This window comes from Archocentrus centrarchus, chromosome 15 (genome assembly GCF_007364275.1).
Source record: "Archocentrus centrarchus isolate MPI-CPG fArcCen1 chromosome 15, fArcCen1, whole genome shotgun sequence".
Lineage (NCBI taxonomy): Eukaryota > Metazoa > Chordata > Actinopteri > Cichliformes > Cichlidae > Archocentrus > Archocentrus centrarchus.
This window is the reverse complement of record NC_044360.1, coordinates 10,699,150-10,725,029: the sequence shown is the minus strand read 5'-3', so window position 1 is coordinate 10,725,029 and position 25,880 is coordinate 10,699,150. Positions and strand designations below refer to the sequence as shown.

Sequence of the window (25,880 nt, the reverse complement as noted above, 5' to 3'; positions counted from 1 at the left end):
ACAGGTTTTCTCAATCACTTTGGTGCAATTCTCACAGCAGGTACGTCATTCTCACCACTCTGCAGTTCTCAGATCAGTTAAAGCATTTTTCCTAACACAGACTCACCTGTGCAAAAGACACTACAACAATCAAAACCGTCAAGCCAGTCAATCACTTCAACTCTGTGATGAATGAATAAAAACCTTTCACCACCATTTCAACATTTAGACATCAAAGGCTTTTTTTTTTTTTTTACTTTTATCAAAACTTACTGACTTTGGAAAGAGCACTGCAAAAATGTGGGCGTAATGCAGAGAAAAAAAGTGTTCAGACACAAAAATGAAATGTCAAGCATTTATTTGAATTGCTGAAATGGAGAAAAGTAAAATGATACACATGAAACTGCATCAGAAAACAGACAAAGAAAATATGCACAATCTGAGAGCATAGTACCAACTACAGTATAGACCAGTAAGGTCATGCTACATTCATTCAGCAGACACTTTTTTAAGGTACACCTGCGCAACTGCTCATTAATGCAAATATCAGCCAATCATGGGTCAGCAATTGAAAGCACAACCTTGAAGCAGATTAAAAGCAGTGAGATTGGTGCTTCTGATGTGAGAATCGCACCAAAACGACTGAGAAAAACTGCAACTGGACTCCTGCGGGAATCCTGAAGCAGACTTTAAACATGTTGTTTAACTGTTTTACTCAGCATGCAAACACTACACCTCAGCACACCTGTCAAACAGTGGGGCCATGATGGAGGCGCAAAATGTGTATTTTCAATTTTCTGACATTTCAGATCATTGTGACAGTCTGTGGCTGCTGTACAGACAGCGAATTAAAAAAAAAAACTCATGACAGTTTGACAGCATAGGGATTTCATAGAGAGCTGAAAACCGTCTAAACTCAAACAAAACCAGTTCTGATGCAAAATCTCAAACGAAAACTGTGTGAAGATTCACTGATTCAATATCAGAATCTGTCCATAGATGGCATCAAAGTGTTAATACACTGATTGTCCACAAAGGGGAGACAGTAGACAATTTGCAGGTTAGATGTACTGTACAACATGATACAATTTACACAACATAAATGCGTTTTTAAGATGGATTTTATATGAAACTGATTCAGTTTTTGCTTTTTAAGGTGAGGCTATGATGTATGGGTGAGCAGTGAACCTCATTATCCATTCTTTGTATGAGAAGTAAGATGAAATACATACTCAGAGGACACTCAGAGGTTTGTGTTCGTGTGTATTGACAGTGACACGGGCTGTTTAAAAGCTAATAATTGAAGGGAACAAATAACGAGAAAGTAAAGTGAGGCAGAGCCTCGTCATTTAATGATGTTGATTCAATGCAGAAAAAATAAGACCTCAACATGATAAAATGCTATTTTGGTGTCGTTTGGAAAATAATGCACTAAAAATAACAGAACCAAAGAATATGCACATGTTTTTTCTTTTACCAGGTAAATTTCACATCTTCACATATACCAGAGTTAATTAATATTAATACTAATACTAATAAATTGGTATTAATTAATATTAATACTGATTTATTAGCATCTTAACCCTGAGTTGACATTTTAAAGGCCTTGAATAAACTCAGACAGAGCTCATTACCTGAGTGCAGTTTTCCTGGATGTGTTTGGTCTCCTTAATTTAAAGGTATTTAAAAGGCAAGTAAATTCATCCACTTCAGTTATTAAGTTACAACAATCAGATGAGTTGGGTGAAAATGAAGACTTTTTTTAAAATCTGTAATTCCTTAAATCACAACCATCCAAGAGGTACAATACACCATCAATCAAAGTACAGCACAATTATCCACTGTTGCTAAAGTTGTTTTCTCAAACTGCCAGCTGCCACGCAGGGTTTGTTTTAATCAGCTGTAACTTCCTGTCTGGGTTAAAATAGTAAAAATGCTGTCCCTCAATCTCAGCTTCTGTCAACACCTCACAGCCTCTGTGTGATTGTATCTCTCCCATCCTTCTCTCTTCCTGTTCTTGGTGGCCTCACGCCCTCTCATATACACACCACTAAATTCTTACCTACTGTAACAGCCTCGGGCTTCAGTTATTGTATGCCGCACTGAGAAGCAGAGGCAGTGGAGCTGTACAGCCATGTATTGTATAGTGCTGACAGGCTTAGTATTGTGGATCTAAACTATTTTCAGGTCACTAAATGGGGATATTTGTTTCTGTGACCTTCACACATTTTTCCTGTTCTGCTCTGTTTCCTTGTTTTGCTGTGTCTCTGGTAAACTGGTGGCCACATAAGTTATTCATTCAAACAGTTTGTACAGTACATAGCTGAAATTAAATTTTAAATCAGCTTGGTCATGTATTTATAATCAGATATAAGTACTACATAAATGAAACTTTCATAGACTGAAATATCAATGAAATGAGCTGGATGCTAGGCAGTTAAGTCACATGTGTACTGTGAGCTTTGCATCACCTTGCTGCCCAGCGAGGCTGCTCAGAGTTTTGTGTTCACTCATTAAACTCATGGGATTCCCCTGGCATTATTGCCAATGGAGGTTCTGAAGTCCTGGCATATAATGACAAACCTGTACAAGTTCAATACAACCACTAGGAAGTTCTTGATGCTGAAAAAGACGAGCATCTGATGGAAGACTTTTAAGTAGGTCATCACTGAAAGCCTGACGATCAGAAAAGGCCCATCCTGGATAAACAAGGCCTGAACAATGTTCCATATGTCAGTGCTGTGTTTGGTCAAGAGGGAGTCCTCCCGCACGCCTGGATCAGCCTCTCTGTCAGGTTTGGTGTTCACCACTATATCAAATAAGGAGACAAAAAGCAAAAGATTGACAGTAAAATGAAGCTTTCATTCAGGTAGCCGGGTATAGTCTGACAGATGCCACATTGGTTATTTAGATCAGCTTTCCCTGTCACTTTCTGCTATAAAGGAATGCTGTAATGAAAAAAATGTAAGGGGCACCTATTATGCTTTTCCTTATATGCATAACATATAATTGCAGTATATATGCATATACTCCATATAAGCATGACCAGAGGGTCAAATAATGAGGTCAGACCCAAAAGCTCAGGCCTCAGACTGCTCTAAGTGCTTAATTTCACAGTTTTGTGGTCATCTCATCAGGCTGTGTTTGACGTAAGTCCCACCCAGAAGAAAGTTGCCAATCAGAGGAAAGTTAGCTAAAGGGGAGCTAGCTAAAGCTAGCTAAACAGCTTGTTTCAACACCTAGAGTTAGAAAGCATAATAGGTCCCCTTTAAATGCCTAAAAACAAGAACAAAGGCTATCCAGGAACTGTTGTTTTACCCTTAAATAAGTCTGACCCAGGGTAGAGTGGTAACTCTGCTTCAACCAGATGCCCCAAACCTTTCTAGATATCACCCAGCTGAGCTGTATATGAGACCAAGATTTTTTTTGGGCTAACATGGTTGTAGATGATGATCTTCATGATCTTTAGCATCACACACTGTTTTCAATAACCTCAGCCTTTAAGACAATATGGACAAGAATTTCTTCTAACACAAAATAAAAATAAGAGTGAATACTCTTGTTAAATCTTACAGTCCTTATCAGGATAAGGACTGTAAGATATATCAAAAACTCCAGAATAGCTGCTAAATTGACCACAAGATGCATTTCTTTTATTACTGTTTCCAAAGTCAACTCTGAACGTCAAACATGTAAACATATTGCATTTGTCTATCAACACTCTCACACTCACAAAAAAAGACACACCCACACGAGTGGGCGCAAACACAGAGCACTAAGTGCTTTAAATGCACTGTGATGGTAAAGATGCACATAACAGCACCATTAGGGTCATTTATAAATTATGAGGTAAAGTTATGGAGAATTTAGAGCATTATTTGGGTTTGGCCATTTCAAGAACACTTCAAGAACAGAGCAGGACTTCACCAAGCTGGCATACATTCTGTTCTGTCCCCAGTTCCATAAGTTTCAGAAGAAAACTCTTCTAGTTGGGTTTTGCTTGATGAAGGCTTCCTCTTATCATCCAAAATGAGAACTGGAGACTTGGCCCATTCAACTTTCATTATTTATCCCATATCCCAGTACTGACTTCCTTTTTTTTTTTTTTTTTGCATTTTTGGCCACAGAATTTTTTATTGGCAGTGGAGGGAGACAGGAAATGGGGGAAAGATACAGGGGAAGACACGCAGGCAAATTGGCCGGGACTCGAACCTGCACACCCCGCAACGCAGCATATGTATGTGGTCGCCAGCTTCACCACTGAGCCACCCGGGCACCCAGCACTGACTTCTTTTTGTAGCAATCTTAGAAATATAGGCCTGAAAGTTGTGACATTTCCATGTCTGTGGCAAAGTCCTTTGGGTTTGTCACAGGAAGTGAAAAGAAAAAATATTGGGTCAATAATGTGACAGCACCAGGGACTGAGATTTCCACATATTTACTTCACTTATCTGCTTCACAGTTTACTTTCAGCACTGGCTGGGATGTTTGGCCAATTTCTAAATGTGCTGTTTAGACTGCTTATATTCCCTATTCTGCAAATAGGGAATGAGCTTCTTTACAGTGATGTAGGTCCTTAATAAGCACCAACGGTATTTTTTGACACACTAACATGCACACTGACCTGATAGATGCAGTGGAAACTGCAACATACTCCAGGTCCATACACCTAAGATGACGTAGACTAGCACATCATTTTTATTTCTGTAAAAAATAAAAACACAAGGACAGTAAAGAGAGAGTCAGTCCTACATTAGAGCTTCAGTGCTTATTTCAGTTGTTACATTGATATAATGCCAGCACATGTCTATAGCTTCATCTATATTAAATGTAAATCTGTGTTGGTTCACTATAGTCAGAAGGAACAAGGAAGGATTAGCCACCCACTCGATAACTAACAGCGTCTCACTAGTAAATTCCAGGATGTCCGCTGCTGTGCCAACAAAGATTAGAAGAAGTTGAGACAGCTCATCTCTTGTGACCCCACCTCCCAAGGGCAAAATCCACTTCCCCACAATGAGGAGGATGAGCAGGATCTGATGAAGAGCCAGGATCCAGTCATTCAAGCAGACGTTAGACCACACCTCATCAATACTCTGAGAAAAGAAAAAAAGATTGAGATATTTATTTGTTGACAACTCGATTTTATGGCAACGCTAAATCACTCCAGCGTTATTTTATCACCTGCTATCAGATTTTGGAACATATCATCCTGGCATTTTGGATTTAAACTTCTATCCTCTAAGGATGCAGGAATTAGTTCTATTAGAGCTGATGATGCTTGATGTTTAAATCTTGCTTTCTATGAATGATGGAAAGATTGATGACAGTGATTAAACCTGTATGAGAGGAGGCAGGGTTATGGTTCTTGTGCTCTGCAGTTGTACTGTACTCTTCAATACATATCTATCCTCCAAGATTGAACTCAGTATGTTGCACGATTACTGAAAGTGTGACAGATAGACAAACTGTCATGGCCGGGGAGGAAACGGGCGAGGAAGGGCAAACACGAAGGACTCCCGAGAACAGCATAACTTAAACGGGTATTTATTTGGGTAGGGGAAGAAAACAAATACAAAACCCTTGGAAGACAGATGAGGGGAGACACAGGGAGCACAGGAACATTCAGGCACACAACGTCAACGACGCGACAAAGAACACATGGAAACTGAGGGCTTAAATACACAATGGGTAATCAGGGGAAGAGGAAACAGCAGGGCACAGCAGGTGAGGCAAATAATAACACAGAGGAAGCAAAACTAAACAAAGCACAGGGGAACCAGACTGTCAAAACAAACAGGAAGTGACTAACCAAGGAACATGCAGACTTAACACGGAGAACAGACACACAGACTTAGGACAGAGACGCAGACTAGTCACAACACTAGGAGACACGAGGAACCAGAAATAGCTGAGGGCAAAAATACAAAAGACAACAAAACATGACTTGAGACACAGAAACAATACCAAGAAAACATAAAACACTGGGCCACCGGCCCAGGATATGACAGTACCCCCCCTCAAAGGCCGGCTCCTGACGGCCAAGACAAGAAAAAAAAAAAAAAAAAAAAAAACCAGACCAGGGCGGGAGGCGGGGGACCAGGAAGGAGAGCTCGAAACAAAAACAAAACCGAGCAGGGGGCAACAAAGTCCTGGAACAAAAAACCAAAACACAAAGAAGCACTGGGGCAAGGCTAGAGCACGAGGGCAAAAAGACAATAAGCAAAAGGAACAGAATTAACAAAAGCAATGGCACAAGGCCGAACAACAGTCCAAAAACAAGAATAAAACACGGGGATGAGAAGGAAAAAACAGGACGAAACAAAAAGCGACGGCACAAGGCCGGATAGCTCCAATGTCAAATACAGGGGTCAAACACAAGGAACAGCTCAGGAGCTATAACAAAACAAAAACAGCAACCGGCAAAGGGGAAAAAACAGTCCACAGTTCAGGAGAGTTCAGGGGAAGGTCAAAAACAGAGACCACAGTCCAAGAGGCCGCAGAGGCCAAGGGCAACAAAGTCCCAACGAGGGAGGCCGACCGCGCTCCCAGCGGCGGCGGCGACGTGGAGAAGAAACGGCCGTGGGGCCGGCCGTGGGGCATGCGGCGGCGGAGACGGGCGACCCTGGGCTCTGGTGGGGAACCCTTGGGCGGCGCGGAGCGCTCGGACTGAGCGGAGACCCCCATCGGCTCGGACTGAAGTTCAGGACTCCCCAGCTGCAGTGCAGGGCGCACAGCCGTCTCCTCCAACGACTGGGGCTGCTCAGCTGATGGACCGGGAGAGTCCGAAGAAGGTGATGAAGGCAGATGAAAAGCAGGCTGAGTGGCTGTCTTCCTGGGCCACAGGGGCGGCGTAGGGGGCAGTTTGGGTGTGGCTGACACAACCGACTGCGTGGAAGTAGGCCGGGGAATGACTGGAGCTAAGGCTGAGGGCGAGGGAGAGCTGCTGGCTGCGTGGGAGCAGCCCGAGGGCTAGGGAGATCTGGCTGCGTGGAATCTGACTGCGCGGAGACTGACTGTGAGCTAGGGAGAGCTGACTGCGTGGAGACTGACTGAGAGCTAGGGAGAGCTGACTGCGTGGAGACTGACTGAGAGCTAGGGAGAGCTGACTGCGTGGAGACTGACTGAGAGCTAGGGAGAGCTGACTGCGTGGAGACTGACTGAGAGCTAGGGAGAGCTGACTGCGTGGAGACTGACTGAGACTGAGCAGAGACTGGAACCACAGCAGACAGCTGAGGAAGCACTGCAGGTGACGCTGACGACGGATGCGAAGGCGTGGGCTTGGTTGCCCCAACCTGCGGAACAGGAACGGGGGCAGAGGCCAGCCCGTCCGTGGCTGCCCCCACCCGCGGAACAGGAGCGGTTGCAGAGACCAGCCCGTCCGTGGCTGCCCCCACCCGCGGAACAGGAGCAGGTGCAGGGAGCTTCACAGAGGCTGGCGGAACCGGGGGCTCCTGGAGAAGAGCTGGCATCACAGCAGACAGGGGCGAGAGCGACCGGGGAGGAGCGTGACGATGCCGGGTGCGCTGCTTCCTCCGCGTTCTGTTGGAGTGGGACGCACGATTCTCGGCATCCAGGATGTCGACCAGCAGAGGTGAATCGACGATTTCCACATCAGCCGGCAGCCAAGAGAGGTCCGGGTAGGCAGCGGGCTGTGCGCGAAACGGTGACAAAGACGAAGACAAGGTGGGAGAGGTGAGTAGGATGGACGAAGGCGGGTCCTGGGAGCGAGGCAGTGCCTGTGGCGGTGGGCTGCAGGGGAGTGGAGGAGACAATGGGGATGAGAGGTCTGGCCGCAGGAGAGGTGCACTGGCGATGGCTTGAAGAAAAAAATTTGAATCCCTGCCCTGGACTGGGCGGCCAATATTATGCAGGTCATATTGCAGGTTTTTTCGAAGCATGATTACTGAATGAGCAAGTGAGGCAGTGTCAGGATGGGTGAGGAGCCAAGTAGAGGAAGAGATCAGTCCACAGCAAAAAGCTAACTGCATTAGCCGGTGGTGCTCGTTTGTGGCATGAATAATTTTCCTGGCCAAATCCTTGAGCTCCAGGATCTTCTCTTCTTGCTCAGGGGGGCCCCTTGTGTCCACGGGGTCCATAGTATGGTCGCGTCGTTCTGTCATGGCCGGGGAGGAAACGGGCGAGGAAGGGCAAACACGAAGGACTCCCGAGAACAGCATAACTTAAACGGGTATTTATTTGGGTAGGGAAAGAAAACAAATACAAAACCCTTGGAAGGCAGATGAGGGGAGACACAGGGAGCACAGGAACATTCAGGCACACAACGTCAACGACGCGACAAAGAACACATGGAAACTGAGGGCTTAAATAAGGGCCGTATTACCGACCGGGCGAGTGGGGCTGGCGCCCCGGGGCCCATGGATCCAGGGGGCCCAGGGGGGGCCCAACAACAATCCAGATACCGATGTCGATGCTGATTGCGATAGAGCCCTCTATTCTAGGATCTTCTTTAGTTGTACTTCTTTAGTCTATAAGGGTTAACTGAAATGGGCTGGGGGGAGTGACAGCAGTCAGAGGGCCCTCGGCCACAGGACATAGGAACCAGAGGGCCCCTGGGCCATGTCGTACAGCAACCAGAGGGCCCCTAGGCCACGGAGGACGGCAATCAGAGGGCCCCTGGTCCACGGGGGATGGCAAAGGGCCCCTGAACCATGGGATATGGCAACCAGAGGGCCCCTGGGCCACGGGGGACGGCAATCAGAGGGCCCCTGGGCCACGGGGGACGGCTATCAAAGGGCCCCTGAGCCACGGGATATGGCAACCATAGGGCCCCTGGGCCACAGGAAACGGCAATCAAAGGGCCCCTGGGCTATGCGGTACGGCGACTAGAGCGCCTAGGGGGACAGCAATCAAAGGGCCCCTGGGCTACAGGATATGGCAACCAGAGGATCCCTGGCCATGCAGTACGAAAACCAGAGGGCCCCTGGGCCACAGAATATGGCAACCAGAGGGCCCCTGGGGCATGGGGGACGACAACCAGAGGATCCCTGGGCCATGAGGAACGGCAGCCATTGTAAGAGAAAAACCAATATGGATTTTCCAGTGGACTCAGTCCTGCTAAAAATCACAGAAAGTCGCAATTGGCTCTCTGAAAAGTCGCTTAAAGTCACCAGATGACATCATGACATTACGTATGATGTCACAGCACCATGCACGCAAAGCCAATCTCTAGAAAACGTGTGGGGACGGTTATGTCTGTAGTAGAAGAAGACAGTGCTAGCGGATTTTTACAGATCAGAGCTAATCTGCAGCACTGATTCACCGTTAGAAATGCTTCTGACAGCGGCGCAAAGCTACAGTTATGTTGAGAACAATGATTTTTGTCACTTTAAAGACGAGCAGCCAGATTCACCAAAAGGTTGCGAAAGTTGCTAAATGTTTTTTTGTCGCTAGGGACGCCCACAAGTGCGGACGTTTTTCCTTTCCAAAACCCCGCCACTCCGAACGGGGTTAGGGTTAGGGTAAGGGGGTAGGGATATGCACCCCCGGTTTCGGGTTTCGGAGTAGCGGGGTTTCGTAATGGAGAGGTGTAACCCCCACAAGTCACTAAATCTAACGGCAAAGTTTCTCAATTGACAACACCTGCTTCGTGACCACAACGTATCCTGGGCCTAACACTGGCCCCAGTAGAGAGCTAGTAGAACTTGTATCTATTTTCTGTGGGAAGTGATTTCGATGGTGATTCACTTGTAATAGACAAGTAGACATTCACCTTCGGAACACCAGGTTTTGTACCACTTCACTTTGTAGATTACGCTTCCATATGTCCCACAGTTAAGTGAAAATTGAATCTAATATTCTTAAATCCATTTATCGAAACTTCTATCAATATTATTTTATTAATATCTCACATATCAGATTTAGCCACCAACAATTTGTTTAAAAGCTCATAGACATTTACATAATATTATAACTGTATTGGAATAAGTTATATTGTACTTAAAGACTTATGTCATTGAAAGAGCAACTGTATTTTTTCAGTGAACAAATTTGGATTTCCAATGTCGATTTTCCAGTGGACTCAGTATTGTTAAGAAAATCACAGAAAGTTGTTATTGACTCTCTCAAAAGTCGCTAGAAGTCGCCAGATAAAGTTATGACATTATGTATAATGTCACAGTGTTATAACGGGTGCACGGTTACGACTATCCTACAAGAAGGCAGTGGGATTCATGTCGCTATTGCGACATGCTGCTATGCCGACAATTGATGTCTATTGTCGGCATAGCGATATGTGCCTAACCCAAAACTATTCCTAACCTTAACCATCAGTGAAGAAGTGTCGGAATAGCGACATGTCGACATAGCGGGATGTCGGAATAGGTATTGCTAACCAAGGCAGTGCTAGCAGCTTTTTACAGATCAGAGCTAATCTGCTGCCCTATTTCTCCGTTAGAATGGCTTCTGACAGTGGCGCAGGGCTACAGTTGTGTTGAAAAATAATGCTTTTGTCACTTAAAAGACAAGTAGCCAGATTCGCCATAAAATCGCCAAAGTCAATAGATGGTTTCTTTTATCGCTAGAGATGCGCACAAGTTACTAGACCTAGCAACACTGTCGCTTTGTGACCACCGCATATCCTGGGCCTAACGCTGGCCCCAGTAGAGAGCTAGCAGAACTTGTATCTATATTCTGTGGGAAGTGATTTCGCTCCTGCACAATATTGTTTGCACACAAAATGACATGGTGATTCACTTGTCATTATAACCTATTAGTTCTCTTCGGGGAGAGTAATACACCATTAGATATTCACCTTAAGAACACAAGGTTTTGTACCTCTCAACTTTGCAGATTTCGCTTGCATATGTCCATATGAACAAATTTGGATGTCCAATATGGATTTTCCTGTGGAAATCACAGAAAGTCACTATTGGCTCTCTGAAAAATCGCCAGATGACATCATGACGTGACATATGACGGCAAAGCGTCATACACAACGCTCATCTCTAGAAAACCTGCATGCATGGCTGCGTTCATAATGCAAAAGGGCAATGCTAGCAATTTTTAAAGATTAGAGCTAATCTGCAGCACTATTTCACCATGAGAAACACTTCTGATAGCAGCACAGAGTTACATTTATGCTGAAAAACAATGACTATGCCGGGTGCATGTCGCTATTGCCATTGATTTATTGTCGGCATAGCGGTATGTTTTGGTTTTGTTTATTACTGACACACTGTTTAATTAAATGTGCCTAACCCAAAACTATTCCTAACCTTAACCATCAATAAAGGCATATACCTTACCCTAAAACTATTCCTAACCCTAACCGTCAGTAAAGGCAAATATTTATTACATTAGTTGTCGGAATAGCGGCATGTCGGGATAGCGAGAATCAACGGACAATGCCACTGAAAAGATGAGTTGAGTCATCAGCTGACCAAAAAGTTGCCAAAGGCGCTACACGACATTTTTAGTCGCCAGGGACCATCAAAAGTCGCTGAATTGGCCACAAGTAGTGGACTAAAAGAAGGGGCGGAGACTTTGGCTCTGTCTCTATATATATAACCCCCTGCATCACTTCTGTTCACTCAGAACTTGACCTTGGCTTACTGCTTGACAAATTGCTTTGCATTCAACCTGTGCAACATCACTTGTTTAGTTGTAATAATCAACAGCCTTTTTAAAGGCTTGCATTCATTTGTATCATATTATATTAAGCTATACTATATCATTATACGTATAGTTTAATATTCAACAGCCTTTTTAAAGGCTTGTATACATTTATATTATATTGTATTATATTATATCATACTATATCATCATATGTAGTTTAATATTCAACAGCCTTTTTAAAGGCTTGTATACATTTATATTTTATTATTGTGTACTATATCACATTATACTATATCACATTATACGCATATCACATTACACCTTTAAAGGTTAAAAGCCTACCTTAAAAGGCTAGTGTATTTCGTGTTTAAATATAACACCTTCCGAACTTTAAGGAGTGTTGTATTGTATTTGGCCATTCTCTGGCAACTTCATTTAGTGAATTTAGCGACATTGCCTATTAGTTTTAATATGTAAACAACAGCTACTTTCTGCCTTTAAGCTTCACACTGCAACTTTTGGCCATCTTTAATAACTAAAAAGCTGATAAGCGACTTTTTCCCATTTTAATCATTTCATCATATTCTGTTCTGTCTTAGGAAGTCTTACACAGTTGAGATATTACCTTTATCTAGCTTCTGCCCTTAATCATATATCGTGTTGTCATCAAGTGACTTTTCACAGAGCCAGTGGCGACTTGGTTTTTTGTTTGTCTTGTTTTTTTTTTTGTTTTTTTTTGCAACTGTCATTAATAGTAGGCCTATGGATTGCAAACAAAAAAGTGGCGCTTCAAAGCGAAGAGCCAAAAAAAACAGAGAGGCAAAACAGGCTGACTTCTTTAAAAATGTGCCTTCGATTTCTGGCTTTTTTGATAAGCCAAAGGATTCCAATGTTGATACCAATGTTGATAATGTCATCAGTGGTCCGAGTTGCAGCAGTGTAGAGAGCACCACTGATTTGATCATGCCGGAGCCCACACAGATCCAATCCGGTGTAGACCTGGCCTCTCAGGCTCAGGCTTCAGGGCCACACACAGAGCTCAGTTTCCACCCAGAAGCTGGGGACACCATCTCCAGTCATGGATCTTCTGCTTCATGCTCAAATACCACAGCCATTCCAGACTCGTGTACTCTTACAACAGCAGACTCACTGTCAGACCAGGAGGAGTACACTGAGACCAGTATCCCATTAGCAGCTAGGACCTCAAACTCCCGGTGTGAAACCGTTAATGACCCTGCTTTGTGGCCAAATGCCATTACTGAACAGGCTAAGTCGATTCTGGTTAGTAGAGGAGCAGTTGCTTTTCAAAATCGAGTGAAAAGTACCCTGCCTCAATTAGAGATATGACCATGGGGGGTGGCACTAGGAGTTTCACAAATTCCTTAGTCAAATGCTGTCTACCTAATGGTCAGTCTGTGGAAAGGCAGTGGCTCCTTTACTCACCTTCCTCGGGTTGCATTTATTGTTTTGCTTGCAAACTGTTCTCAAGTAAGTGCAATGCATTTGTCAATGGGTTTTCTGATTGGAAACATTCTGAGCGTATCGGTGAGCATGAGAGGAATGAGGAGCATAGGGCTTGCATGTTAGCATTACACAGTCGTTCCAAAGACACAGGAAGAATTGATTCTGATCTTATGAAACAAATTGATGCAGAAAGGCAATACTGGCGGGACGTTTTGAGAAGAGTTGTTGCTGTAATTCAGTTTTTGGGAGAGAGGGGCCTTGCGTTCAGGGGAGATGACGAGCAGTTTGGATCACCTCACAATGGTAATTTCTTAGGCATTATCGAACTGTTGGCTAAATTTGACCCTTTTCTAGCTGACCATCTCCAAAGGTTTGGAGGCAAGGGCAAAGGCTCTGTGTCCTATCTCTCATCCACAATCTGTGGGGAATTTATCCACTTAATGGGAGAAAGAACAAAGGAAGCGATTATCAGTGAGATAAAAGAGGCCAAATACTTTTCTGTTATCGTTGACTCCACTCCCGATCTTGCACATGTGGACCAACTCACTTTTATTTTCGATTTGTTGAAGCTGGGGGAGACGTTGTTGAGCGGTTTCTGGGTTTCGAGCCTATTGAGAATCATAGCGGGAGCAATTTGGCTGAGTGTGTTGTTGCAATGGTGGAGAACCTGGGCCTAGACATAAGTAACTGTCGTGGCCAGTCTTACGACAATGCAAGTAATATGTCAGGAAAGTACAATGGAGTTCAAGCTCATCTGAAACGCATAAACCCATTGATTTGTTATGTCCCCTGTGCTGCGCATTCATTGAATTTAGTTGGTGTCAATGCTGTTGACAGTAGCCCAGAAGCTGGGCGTTTCTTTGACTTCCTGCAATCTTTGTACACATTTTGTGCCTCTTCAACACACAGGTGGGGAAAGGTTTTCAGAAATACAAATGTGAAACTCACACTGAAGTCCTTGTCAGGCACTCGCTGGAGTGCAAGAGCTGAATCAACAAATGCTCTGTGGAAATATTATGCACAACTGAGAGATTCACTGAACAATATTTCCAAAGATCCACAGGAGAAACGTGACACTAGAAGTGAGGCCTCTGCACTTTGTGGCAAGCTGGACACCCTAGAGATAGCTGTCATGGCATACTTTTGGGATACAATACTGCAGCGGTTCCAAGCCACAAGCCTGCAGTTACAGAAGCCTAACATCAACATAAATACGGCAACACAGCTTCTCAGTTCTCTTTGTGATTTTGTGGCAGCACAGAGAGACAATTTTGCCCATTTTGAAAGATCAGCCTTAAGTGTTACTGATTCAGTCTCCCAAGACTACAGACATGATCTCCAGCGCACAAAGAAGCGCAAACATATGGCTGATGAAAGTGCAGAGCCAGATGTTAAATTAGGTGGAAAAGAAAAGTTTCGAATTGAAACGTTCAATGTTCTAATTGACAAGCTTGTGTCCTGTCTTGACCATCGTGCCTGATTATCATGCCTGATAATATGTCAATCAGTGAGCTCACTTCAAGGGCCGAAGCACTTGCTGCAGCATATCCCACTGATCTAACCATGAGCCTGGCAGATGAACTTGTTCAATTCAAATCATTCATTCCAAAAGAACAAAGATGCCCAAATACAATGCTAAAGACCGTGGTAAATTTGGATTTGCAGTCCACTTTTCCAAGTCTTTACATCGCACTTCGACTGTTCTTGACTCTGCCAATTACGAACTGTGAAGGGGAACGGTCATTCTCCAGAATGGCTCGAATAAAAAATGAGCTCAGGATGAAAATGACCCAAAATCGTCTGAACTCCCTCTCACTTCTTGCAATTGAATCACAGTTTGTGCAACAGCTGAACTTTGATGAGTTGGTAGATGATTTTGCACGAAGGAAGAGCAGAAAGAGACTTTTGTAGGGGAGTGTGTGTCGGGGGGGGGTTGGTATGGGCTCGGAGCGGGAGGGGGGGAGGGGGGGCCCTTGCAATCTCCTTGCCCCGGGGCCCAGACCCACCTTAATCCGGGCCTGGCTTAAATACACAATGGGTAATCAGGGGAAGAGGAAACAGCAGGGCACAGCAGGTGAGGCAAATAATACTAATAACACAGAGGAAGCAAAACTAAACACAAAGCACAGGGGAACCAGACTGTCAAAATAAACAGGAAGTGACTAACCAAGGAACATGCAGACTTAACACGGGGAACAGACACACAGACTTAGGACAGAGACGCAGACTAGTCACAACACTAGGAGACACGAGGAACCAGAAATAGCTGAGGGCAAAAATACAAAAGACAACAAAACATGACTTGAGACACAGAAACAATACCAAGAAAACATAAAACACTGGGCCACCGGCCCAGGATATGACACAAACGATGAAAAAGTGACCCCTAAATGTCTCCCTGTTTCTCAGGAGGCAACAAAAAAACTATTGGCAGAACTATCTTTTCTGTAGCTATCAATAAAAACTGAGTACAACACACTGATTCAATTAAATTACACTGATGTTCCTAATAAAGTGCCCAAGTTGCAAACAACCCTAAAACGGGAGTAAATAATTTAAGCTTTTTCTTTTTAGTGTGACATAAAGGTCAATGTGGGATTGACTAAAATATGTCACTCAGTGCAAAAACATGTCTGAATTTTTTTTTTTTTACTAGATTTGGACAACAGTGGCAGCCTTGGCTCACGGGAATAAGCTACATTATGCTTTGACGATAGAGACAAAGTTGGTATTCACATATCATTGGAGGTTTTGATATTTTAATGGGATTTGTTGACAGTAAGAGAAATGGAGAACATTGCCAGAATTACACTTCAGTGATTTTATCATTGTGCACAGCATTGTACATTGTTTTTATAAGTGGAACACCGTAATGGACTGGGGCGTGTTGTCATTTTTTGGATGTTTTTTTAAGTCTCCTGGGCTAAATAGGTGTGGTGGAGGTCTAGCAGTTGTTTATATAAATCAGTTTAAATCACTTGTCTTACTGTTATTGGTCATGGTTGTTCTGAGGCTCATGTTTTTGTAATCAGTGTAGAAATGTCTGTTTCATTTGGATCTTTCTGTCTAAGATACAGCTGTCTTAGTCCATGTTCTTAATTGCTTACACTGAAAGATACTGAACAAGGTTTTGATGCATACTGTAAATCTGTAATAGTAGTCACCAGTGTGACTTTGCTTGTTATTAAGACAAATATGCAGGTATTCAAAGGGCTGTCTTCTATCTTGTTGCTCCTTCTTCTTCTTTCGCTCCCTTTAGGGGTTCCCACAGCAGATCATTTTCTTCCATCTCACCATGCCCCTAGTATTCTCCTTTCTTACACCAACCCTCTGCATGTCCTCTCTTCTCTGTGGTTTTCCTTTTTTCCTCCTGCGTGGCAGTTCCTTATTCTGTATCCTTTGTCCAGTATGTCACCCATCCCTCCTCTGCACATGTCCAAACCATCTTAGCTTTGCCTCTTTAACTTTGCCTCCAAAATACTTAATCTGAGCTGTCCCTCTGACACATTCATTTCTAATCCTGTCCATTCTGGTCCCTCCCAATGAAAATCTTAGCAGCTTCAGCTCTGCCACCTGTTTCTTTGTCAGTGCCACTGTCTCCAAACCAGTCTATAAATCTTCCTTTTCACTCTTGCTGCTGTCTTTCTGTCACAAATCATTTCTGTCACTCATCTCCATCCACTCCACCCTGCCTGCACTCTCTTCTTCACCTCTCTTCTGCACTGATCGTTGCTTTGGATGGTTGACCCCACATATTTAAACTCATCTATTGTCGCTATGTTTCTGCAGCTTCACTGTTCCTCCTGTCTCCCTCTCATTCACCCACATGTATTCTGTCTTTGCTTCTACTGACTTTCATACCTCTTCTCTCCAGAGCATCCGTCCACCACACCAGTCTCTCTTCCACCTGCTCCCTACTCTCACTACAGATTGCAGTGACATCCGTAAACATCATAGTCCAGGGAGACTCCCGCCTGAACTCATCTATCAGCCTGCCCATCACCACTGCAAACAAGAAAGGGCTCAGAGTCAACCTCTGATGTAATCCCAGCCCCACTTTGAACCCATCTGTCATTCCTATCGCACACCTCATCACTGTCTCGCTGTTCTCATACATGTCTTGCACCACCCTCACATACTTCTCTGTCACTCCAGACTTCCTCATGTAGTGCCACAGTTCCTCTCTTGGGACTCTATTCATGAGCTCCTCAAAGTTCATTCGCAACACTCGTTACTCGTTAGTACATGATTGCACAGAAAGTTTCCATCCTCTCAATTTAATGACCTCCTGAATTAAACATTGCTTCCATTATCAAATGTTTATTCTTGCACATCCACTTTATATTTATTAAAATGCTGCTCTTGATAATCATTTTGATAGTGATGGACTCAGCAATCAGATAGAGTGAGTGGTTTTGTACTGACTTAAAAAAGCTCTTTGTTGTATTTGCTGACAGGTTGCTTGATTGGGATTCTGTGACCAGTGATGTTCCTCAGAGGTTGAATGTTGGATCCCTTCTCCCTCAACTTACTGTCTACCTATAAGCATTTGTATCCTGGTGATTTTCATCTCAAGTCCTGCCTATTCATTGTCTGCTGAATTACTCATAGCTTTGTTACATTAAAACACAACTAAAGTGAATATTTTCTTTGCCCTTGATCACCAACATGTCAGCTATTCAGAACTTCTGTAGTCCACAGATAAAATTAAAAGCAGTTTCTCTTATTAGCAGGTACTTTCCAAATTTTTCAGCCCCTAATGCTAAATCTAGATTTCCCGTTCTCCAATGTTGAAATTTTTTGGAACGTCTGGCAACCACAGTGTCTGCAGGGAGCTTTCCAGTTTCCCAATCTCTTCTGGGATCCTTTATTGTGTAATCAGATAATTACAGATTTAGGATCCTGATAACTACGATCTTGCATTCGCTGCCTGTGAAGAGCTCAGCAGCAATGAGTTCACCTCTGAGCTGAGAGAAGACATATGGATATGGATGCTGCTATTTGTATATGTGGTTAAAAGGAATTAGTGCTTAAAAAGAGAATATGGTGTGACAGAAAATAATTTTTCCTACAGGAAGTTATACATTGATTGTTTAGACTATTATTCATTGGTTAGACTGTTTTACTAATTTCCAATCAAATTGTTCTGTCTTCATGCATCATTTAAAGAAAATGAGGAGGGGGGAAGGGCTTGACACTTACACAACACAGACAGTGTGTCTGGTTATACAGGGACGTAAAAAGCGAACCTAAAGTTTCACTATTGCGTTAAAACCAGACTGCTGTGTCTGGTTTCCAAAAACTACGTCATGAAATCATCTTAAAGCATTTTAAAGAAGACTTGACAAATTTTTATATACCACAAAAATAACTACTTCGTGGATTCTTTTTAAGCTTTATCAAAGAAAAACAGCCAGCAAGCAGTTAGATTATCATCAAGAAACAGCCCTCTTTGAGGTTATTAACTAAAAACTTGAAGACCAAGTTGTAGTTTTATGGTGGGTTATGCGCTTGACTATTTACTGGCCGGGTGCAGCGACCTTCTCAGGATTGATTGTGTTGCAGCTTTAAAGTGATGACATGACAGAGACACAGCTGTGAACACTGGAAAAGGGAGCAATGCAGAATAGATAGAACCAATGGAAGTGAGGAAGTGAGTACCAGGAGACACGTCTAAGCAAGTTTCCTGAGAATTTTAGGTCTGCCTTTGCTTATTTCATTTTGGAGCTCTTGCCTATTTCACAAGAATAATATGACTCTATATATATATATATATATATATATATATATATATATATATATATATATATATATATATATATATATATATATGTTTTTTCTTTTTCTTTTTTGGCAATGTTTCTCACTTTTATTCAGTGCTACCACAGGAGAATATATTCTGTTATGAGTGGCAAATAAAGTAAAATGAGTTTATTCAGGGACTCTTACCTTCAGGAAATCCTGGATTGTGATGTTTCCCTGGGCATTGCTTCGATTCAACAGTCCCAAAGAATCAAGCTTTTTACACTGAAAATAGTTGAAAGAATCTTTTACGGACTGGCTTTCAGAGACTATTTATTATTTTACTGCAGTTAAAGCTTTAAAACCTTTTCCATTCAGTCAATAAATCTACAATGAACTGCAGCTTTAAAGAGCTGTAAGTCTGCAAATTTCCAGCTGTTGGTTTAAACAAGTTACACACTGAGGAACTGTTTTTTTGTTTCTGGCATGGACTACCTGAATCATGTTGTTTTTATTCTGCTGGTGGTGGAGCTCCAGAAACCACATGGAGGGAATGATACTAATGAGAAACAGGAAGATAGGGGGGGAAAACCTGTAAAAAACAAACAAAAAAACCCAAAAAACAAAATTATTTAAACTTTATTTTGTTTCCAGTTTACTTTCTCAAAATACTCCCACACAATCCAATATGAACACGATGTTTAAAACAACGGATGCTTTGCATATCTCTGAGCACTGGAGAGCACATCTCTGCAGGATCCATTAACCTCTTCAGAAGTTACCGGATGCTTCTTTAATTGCACAGCCTACCACACTATTCTAGACTTCGGGAAGTTGTTGATTTAAGTGTAATATCCAGCAATAGCTTTACATGCCAAGAAAACAGAAAACCAATATTGTTAAGCAGCATGCAGGAAAACTGGGGGACGAGCGGTCCCTCCCCATCCTTAATGTCCCAGGACAGTTTAACAATAGCAGCAGAGGGACAAGCAGGATGTAGGATGCTCAGGGGAGGTGGGGGGTGGGGGTGGGTAAAGTCTCAGGGGGAGATGGCAAGCATCTAAATGAATCATGTACTGTGCATCTATATATGCAAAGAAATTGTGCAAACCGGAGAGAGGAGAAAAGTCCAACGCGAAAAACTCCAGGCGTTAAATAACCTAATGCACACTCGCGGATAATATAATTATAATATTATAGCAAACACTTGCATCCATGCTCCACATCTTACCATTTGTAATCCTGTCCTTTTCGCCTCCTCAGGGTTATTATCATTTCCACAACAAGCGGCAACAAAAGAAAAGCCAGCAGCCAGCAAAGGTGATCTTTTTTCACTTGAGTCACTCTCAACACTCCGCAGAGAGCAACCAGGATAAAAAGCGCTCTGGTGACGATCGCGCATATAAATTTAATCGGACCCATGTCGCTGGTTGGCTGTAATTGTCTGGTTGGCACCGCAGCTGTCCCGTTATCTCTACGTGTTCACATCCGAGAGAAATGGTCACTCTAACAGTGAGGGGGGAAAAACTCCTGCTAAAAATGGGTTTTCAAGCTAAGTCACCAAAGTTTTAAGCTCCACCTACAGAGAGTCAATGTCCACTTTTTTCTTTTGACTGAGAGGGGATCGGATACGCCAACAGAGGAAAAAGGCGGAATAAATCTGGTTCCAATTAAATACAATGCAAGCTCAGGCAAGGTCTTACAGAGCTTTTATTTATGATTATTGCATGGCATCTTAAATTCTTTAAGTTTCTGTTTATGATTATTCTCATTAGCCCTCTCCTGGGGTAAAAAGGAAAACATACACAGACAAGGCAGAAGGTCATTCAACAACACACCAAAAAGAAAACAATTTAAATAAATGCATATTTAGTTCTAATTACCCATGTCCGAATGCAGATACCATTTCTTTACAGAATTTTCCAAGTGTACACTGCATAATAATAATATCTTTTGAATTATACATCTTATAAAACTTGTTTTTCTATTGGGTAAAGTTACACTAAAGTGTGTTCATGTACATATACAAAGAAAGTCTTCACACAAGAACACGTCATGATTTAGTAGCTTGTAGATTCATCTTTATATCATCTTTCTAATTGTACTGTCAAGGTCATGGAGTGCGCGCTGTGTGACCAGGTTAGGACCCCAATACAGGACTCGTGTGGTGAGACGTAGCTTAGCAGTTTCACAGCTGTATTTGCTGGGAAACTCCGAATACATATTACAAACACTCTGGGCTGGCCGGGAGCCAGGAAAACATAAACTCTGGGATTACTTAGAAACCCATGGATGCATGAACACACCGGCGAGGAACCACAGACAACGACGCGAGGGTTAGAACACACACAAGGTGATAATGGAGAGTGGATACAGCAGGGGACAACAGGTGAACCAGATTAGACTAATGACACAAGGGAAGCAAAACTTAAAAGACACGGGACAAGGGACTGTCAAAATAAAACAGGAAGTGACCAACCATGACACACACGCAGACTTGACAAAACATGGGGAAGCACATGCACACGTGGACTACGACTCTACAAAGGAGGGATAACCCAGACTTCAGAAATAAGAAGAAAACACCAACACTAGAGATAGAAATAACAGAACTCAAATAATAACCATAACCTGTCAAGGCTAACCTTTAACAGACATTTCAAAACAGAACTTCTCAATAAGAAAGGTTGCTTAACAAATGCAAAGAATAATAACCTCAAAATACTGGGCCAAAACCCCAGGGTCATGACATGTAGAGGGCGAGACCAACTGACACCAACTCCTGGGAAGATTGTGGCATTATGGTAACACACACCTGAATACTGCCACACCAGTAAACTGCCAAAATGTCTGCTTCTATATGGGTGGGTCACGCTTGCTGATGATTAGTTTATCAACTGCATTTGATTATCAGCACCTGGGTGCTACTTGTGCTCTTAATCTCCATGGAAGTTACAGCAGCACAGGAGTGGAACTGTGTCCCTCAAAACATCAGAGAACTGACCACATACACTCTGTTCAAAAAGCATCTAAAAAACTGGTTCATAACACATCAGATATGTCAGTATTAATAGGATTATGGACAGTGTCTCCCCTCAACCCAACCCTGTTGCCACTTGTGTCTTTATGTTATTATGTAGTATAATTTTTTTGTCTGTATTATACTTAACTTGGATTCTGTTTTTATCAACAGGATTTGAAGAATTATAATCTGTTTTATTGCTCTTTTATATTTGTTCATTGTAATCTTCTTATTGTTGTTTTTTAGGTAGACAATTTTAAGATCTGTCCAGGGACAACAGATGAAAAATAGCCTTTTGGCTAATTCTGGTGCATTTACTGTAATGTTAATTAATGTACACTGTCCCTGTCAAATAAACTAATAAAATTTTTTTTTAAAAAAGCAGAAAGGGTGTACTTAGTTTTACATAGGACTGCTCAGAGTCCTGTAAAAAACTTTCTATAACTATACTGTATATGTAATTTCTTAATGCTATGTAACTATACTTACAAACTAAATACATCCAGCATTTTAGGCAATAAAAGCAAAGTTGGAATCCTTTCTATAATAATAAAGTTTTTAAAATCAGTTTAAAATATGTAGTTAGGAGAAAAAAGTAGATCAAAACAATGTTGTTTTCTTATCTTGGAGAACTTGCCACAGCTTTTTAGTGGATTTAGGATGTCTCAGTGTCTTTTGTTTTGTCATGAAACCCTAATTTGACTTTTCATTCTTCTTGTCTAAGCACAGTTCTTTATGTCTCTGTCACAAAATAAAATATATAAACACTATGAAAGCTGTGTAAAATAAAAAACTAATTTTTCAATTTTCAATCAAATAGCTTCTATATACACTGGAGATCAAAATTAGAGAACAATGTATGAACACTTGATTTTTTCAGAAATGATGTAATCTACATTGATCAGCATTTGAAGGATTTTGTGTAAGGGGTACACCATGCCACTAGAGCAGTGTTTTACAAAATAACCAAAGTATATCATCATAAAACCTTTATGTTGCAAAAAAACCGTGATGATCATAATTAGAGAACAGCAATGATTGTAACACAGTAAGATTACAACTACATTTTCTGAAGGTTACAACAGTCAGTCATCAGTAGGAATTGTACAGGCCTTTGCTTTGAGTGAATTCAGCACATCTGTGGCCACAGGACATCAGTAGTCTCTCACACTGCTCTGGTGTGATTTTGGTCCACTCTTCTTCCACAGTTCTGTGACTGTTGTGGGTTTCTTGCCATAACTTTGTCACCAAGGATTTTCCAGAGGTTTTCTATTGTGTTTAGATCAGGACTCTGGGCTGGCCATTTCATTGCTTCAATTTTTTCAGTTTAAAGGAACTGCTTTACCTGTTTTGTGGTGTGACAGGGAGCATTGTCCTGCATGAAAATTGCTGGCTGATTGAGTGATGAACGCAGGGAAGGAACCACATGTTGTTGAAGAAGGGTCTGATACACACTTGCATTCACTCTGCCCTGTAGCTGCATGAGAGGTCCAACTCCTGTTGCCGAAAACATTCCCCGAACCTCGACACTTCCTCCACCTTTCACTGACTTCTTTACACGCTTTGGGTTCAGTCTTTCCCCAGTTTGTCAACGAACATAATGTTTCCCATCAGACCCAAATAAATTAAACTCGCTTTCATCACCAAAATGAACTCTGGACCACTTCTCTTCTGTCCACACAACATGCTCCTCAGCAAAGGTGAATCTAGCGTTTTGATTCTTTCTGCTAAAGAGAGGTTTGGTCACTGCAGAGTGGACTTTCAGTCCAAATGCTCTTAAACGTCGAGAAACTGTATGACGAGACAGATCCTTATCCTGTTCAGTGCTGAACTGGCGAGCAATTCCAGCTGCAGTGTTGAACCGATTACCCATGGAGATTCTCCACATTATCCTGTCCTCTTTTGCATTAGTCTTTCATAGGCGACCAGCCTTCTTGGGGGACTTGAATGAGTTTGTAATGTTGTAAAGATGCACTATTCTAGAAATCACAGGCTTGGAATGACCAACTTCTCTTGCTATGGCTGATAGGGTCACCCCTTTGGCCTTCATCTGGACAACCTGCTGCCGGAGGGTTTCAGTCACTTTGGAACGGCTCACCATTTTTGCAAAGTCAGTGAAAACTGGAAAGTTGGGCTGCCAGTTAAATAGGGTTTTGTCAGATAATTAAGGAAAATGGCACCAGGTGCCAGATTAACACCAATAACTTGCAGGTATCTGAAAGTGTTCTCTAATTTTGATCAGTGCTCTTTTTCAATTATATCATTTAAGTTTTTTATGCTTAGATTTAGAATATATACAATTTATGAAATAAGCTTAAAATACTGCTATTTCACTCCTGCTAGGATGATTTCACATAGGACTACACAATGACCTTTACATTTAGGAAATTGTGTGTTCTCTAATTTTGATCTCCAGTGTATATAGCTCACTCAGTTTTTCTCATGTACCACTAGAATTTCTCCAACAGAAGACCACAATTATGTAATCTAATCACACATCTTATTATCTCGCCATGCAGTAAACAGCTTGTCAAACTATAAGCCTGCGCTGGCTTTCTAAGTTTAAACATCATTTTGTCCTATTTGGCTGCATGCTTGGTTTATTTCTATTCATATTAATCTGGCTGGTCAGTGTATTAGAGAGGAAACAGTAGAAAGGTCTGTGACCCTGGAACAGATTCAGACTTTTCCTGTCTTTGTTCCAAACTGTCTGTCATCATACATGATCAGTGACAACGTGCCTGTTTACATGTTTGGCTCCTCCCACTGGTTTGTTTGCGTGTTAGTGTGTGTGGAGACTGCTGATTGGCCGGTTTGAATAAGTTCCTGAGTTGGGAGTTGGATGACAGCCACATTCTTGCACTGCTGCAGCTAATGGGGATCTTAATAAACTAAACTAAAACCTGTCCTTGTCTTCTCTACACCCAACAAATAGCCAGCCAGCTGCTAGTAGTACTGAGTGCTTGTGTGAGCCCATCTAACCATCCTGGACCCATCTAACCAATCTAAAATGGGTATTTCACAGGCTTATTCTTGGTACAAATTTGATATAAGGTCTGTATGCACAGTGTAGGTGTCTTGTTTCAGGATCATGTATGAACACCTACAGAACTATAAAATTCATTTTATTGTTTGCTGCCAACAGAAAGAAAAAAAAAATCTGTGAGTTTAGATGCTTTTGACCCTCCTACTCTCCCCGCAGAGGAATCTTCTAGGAATGGTGATGCTATATTCTGGAGACCTGATTGGTCAGTAGGGAGGGATTTTCAGTGATCACTAATCTAACCTGCTCTGGAGCAAATTAGGTTGACAGCGTAAGTTACCATAACGATTTAGCCTGATAATAAGTGAGCTACCTTTGTGGCTCAAAAGATGCACACACTCCAGTGATGGGAGCCAAAATGTAAACAACAGGCACATGATAATGCATGACATGAAATCACAATGGGAATTTCAGGCACAGAGAAAGAGAGATGAAGAGAAAAAAAAAACTGTGGGTTAAGTATCTCAAGAACCATTTAGTCATGACCTTTATCATGAATCCAGTTTCCTGTTTTCCAGTCATCTTAAATCTAGAGTCAACCATGAGAAAATAAGTGTCACTGAAAGTGAATTAAACTAATTTCAATCAACAGCCTTTCTTCTTGACTACAGCAGCCTTTTTTGTGTGAGGCAGTCACTCATAAATGGAAACAAACTGTCTTCTGTGGACAGACACAAAGGTCATCCAACATCTTACCCCTTAGGCCTGCTTTGACCCTGCAGTTTAATGTAAGGGTGAAATTCAAGATTCAGCTATTTGATGTGTAGAGATGATAACAAGGTTAAGGGGGGGGGGGGGGGGGGGGGGGGGGGGTGGCTCCATGTATAATGGCACTGTTTGCTGTCTTGGCACAAAGAACAATCATGTCAGTCATGTTGAATAAAATAAAATGGATTCCACAGTGGATCAGTGTTTGGAGTATTGCTATTCATAACAGCCTACAAACTGGAAAGAATGATGACTATCAGATAGAGACGAGAAACTAAAAACCCAAACACTGTCAGTGAAAAGACCATGTAAGGGATGTTATGCCTTAACTTTGAATTTTGCACC

General features: G+C 42.3%; 1 protein-coding gene across 1 annotated transcript; it reads right to left on the bottom strand.

Moving 5' to 3' along the window:
- Positions 1 to 360: 360 nt before the first annotated feature.
- On the bottom strand, positions 361 to 20,287 carry LOC115793276 (transmembrane protein 26-like). The gene is made up of 6 exons (XM_030748176.1): positions 19,994 to 20,287; positions 19,258 to 19,354; positions 18,970 to 19,047; positions 4,867 to 5,075; positions 4,604 to 4,683; positions 361 to 2,788 (listed from the first exon to the last, which is right to left on the bottom strand). The coding sequence occupies exons 1-6, from the start codon at positions 20,182 to 20,184 to the stop codon at positions 2,499 to 2,501; spliced, it is 945 nt and encodes a 314-aa protein (XP_030604036.1). The 5' UTR covers positions 20,185 to 20,287; the 3' UTR covers positions 361 to 2,498.
- Positions 20,288 to 25,880: the final 5,593 nt, after the last annotated feature.

What these genes read in the sequence shown, in the direction of transcription:
- LOC115793276 (XM_030748176.1), bottom strand. Translation starts at nt 20,184, where the DNA reads ATGGGTCCGATTAAATTTATATGCGCGATCGTCACCAGAGCGCTTTTT. An exon ending in AAAGGACAGGATTACAAATG is followed by an intron (nt 19,355 to 19,993) that starts GTAAGATGTGGA and finishes TGTTTTTTACAG; the next exon opens with GTTTTCCCCCCCTATCTTCC. An exon ending in GAGACGCTGTTAGTTATCGA is followed by an intron (nt 4,684 to 4,866) that starts GTGGGTGGCTAA and finishes TATTTTTTACAG; the next exon opens with AAATAAAAATGATGTGCTAG.